This window comes from Penaeus monodon, chromosome 15 (assembly GCF_015228065.2).
Source record: "Penaeus monodon isolate SGIC_2016 chromosome 15, NSTDA_Pmon_1, whole genome shotgun sequence".
Taxonomy (NCBI): domain Eukaryota; kingdom Metazoa; phylum Arthropoda; class Malacostraca; order Decapoda; family Penaeidae; genus Penaeus; species Penaeus monodon.
This window is the reverse complement of record NC_051400.1, coordinates 41,479,325-41,481,142: the sequence shown is the minus strand read 5'-3', so window position 1 is coordinate 41,481,142 and position 1,818 is coordinate 41,479,325. Positions and strand designations below refer to the sequence as shown.

General features: G+C 44.0%; 1 protein-coding gene across 2 annotated transcripts in view; it reads left to right on the top strand.

The window, feature by feature from the left end:
- LOC119582180 overlaps positions 1 to 1,140 on the top strand; it is a 1,804-nt gene extending 664 nt beyond the window's left edge. The window contains exons 4-7 of one of the 2 annotated variants that reach the window (XM_037930417.1): positions 74 to 163; positions 266 to 367; positions 481 to 612; positions 736 to 1,140. In XM_037930417.1, coding sequence (XP_037786345.1) covers positions 74 to 163; positions 266 to 367; positions 481 to 612; positions 736 to 975 — 564 coding nt within the window. In that variant the 3' untranslated portion in view covers positions 976 to 1,140. Of the gene's footprint in view, positions 1 to 70; positions 164 to 265; positions 368 to 480; positions 613 to 735 lie in introns of both variants that reach the window. The other variant, XM_037930416.1, reaches the window with a different exon arrangement.
- The last annotated feature ends 678 nt before the right edge of the window (positions 1,141 to 1,818 follow it).

Genomic DNA, 1,818 nt, shown 5'->3' with positions numbered 1-1,818 from the left:
GAGACATAAATTGAGTAAACACAATTCATCGCTTTATCGCGACCTCTATTGTCGACTCATTCTTCTTCAGAAGAGAGGTGAATACGTCAACCAGCCAGTCCTCGTTTTCCTCAGCCCTCAGGAGCGGCCTCAGGGCTTCAATTTCCCTTTCCTGCAGCGACAGGTGCGTTCGAGATTCTCCTTATGCTTTAAAGAAGGTTGTTTTCTTGGTGGAATGACATGTTCCCTCTGGAAGCTGTAACTGGTTCTATATTTGTCTGTGCAGAAGCGTGAAGTCGTGTACGACGCGCCTGTTGTGGAGAAGATGGTGGCGAAGGTGAAGGCAAAGATCGGCAACATCACTTGCGTTTTGAAGAAACTGAACTATGTAAGTAAAGGAAACAGAACTTCCAAATGCTCAGTTTGTTGACTAAATCTTGCATGACACTAGTCCTCGGATGCTTTTTTACTTGTCAAACTACTCCTGCATCTGTCGATCAGCTGGAAGAGGACTTTGACGTGAACTACGACTTCTTGAGGGAGGAACTGCGAACGTCCGTCTTGTTCGAAGCTCTGGACGGCGGCGTGAAGGCGGATCTCATCGCGGCGCTCGATTACTGCGAGGAATTTACGGTAAGTGGAACAGGGAAAGAATAGAGGAATGAAGGAATGAGAGTGAGGAAGAGAGCACAAAACAGAGAAGAGAAATTACTCGTCACACCCTCAGCCTAAACGCTATACCCTTTTACCCCGTAGCAATACCTTCCCCTTGACAAGTCCCCGATGCCCAAGAAGCTGCAGAAGATGCTTGCCTTCCTGAAGTGTGAAAGGAAAACCCGACTGGGCGTGTGCATGAAGCACGACTTCATGAAGCACCTGGACAAGTTCGACGTGTCTGGCATCCAGAAGGAGGGCGAGGGCGAGGGCGAGGTGGCAGAGAAGCTCGTCCACCTCATGTGGGGCCTCGACGCCGACGACGAACTCCGGCTCTACTGAAGGGCCGCTCGAGTCGAAAAGGCGTCGATGCTCTCTGATTCACAGTGACGCTTTCATGGAAAAGCACAGAGGTTATGCGTATGGTCCACTGCATGGTTTGTGAGATCAACATGAAATGACTATGAATTATACAACAATGATAATAAACGTGAAACTACACTATAATATCGCAAACTTATTAAAAATCCTAGTGCACAAATATAGTAAGAGGCTTACCTTCTGTTGCAGTATGGCAGATTATTGTCTTGTACATAGACATGGTAAAAGGAAAGCAGATATTCAGCTGAATAAACTTCGGGAACCAAAACGTCTACCACAAATTCCTGGCTGCTAGCTATGAGCACACGTTACCCCATAATATCTTACAAAAACAGAAATTTACTCAACAATTATTCACACAAACTGAAAAAAAAAATTACCTCACACTCAAAACATCGAGTCCACAAGTACCTGCTACAACACTGAAACCTCACAAACTCCTTTCAGAACCTCACAAACTCCTTTGATATTGACGCTAATTAATCATCTTCTGCACAACCCTCCCCTTAGATTCTAAACACCACCCGGACTTAATGGATCTTAATTATAATACATTTTACACCTGACAAAACTACAAGGAAAACCGAACACTTGGTGACATGTATCCTTGGATACAGTTTCTGCAGCGCCTACATTCGAGGATAATAGGGGTATATTCAACTGTGGTAAATGGCCAAAATCTTCATTATTTTGCTGGTCCTTTAAATGCTTATTATATATACATGTTAATCTACGTATATATTTCATTGTTTCTTTACTGACTTCATTATTAGAGCACGGAGACCTCTTCATTAAAACACTTTG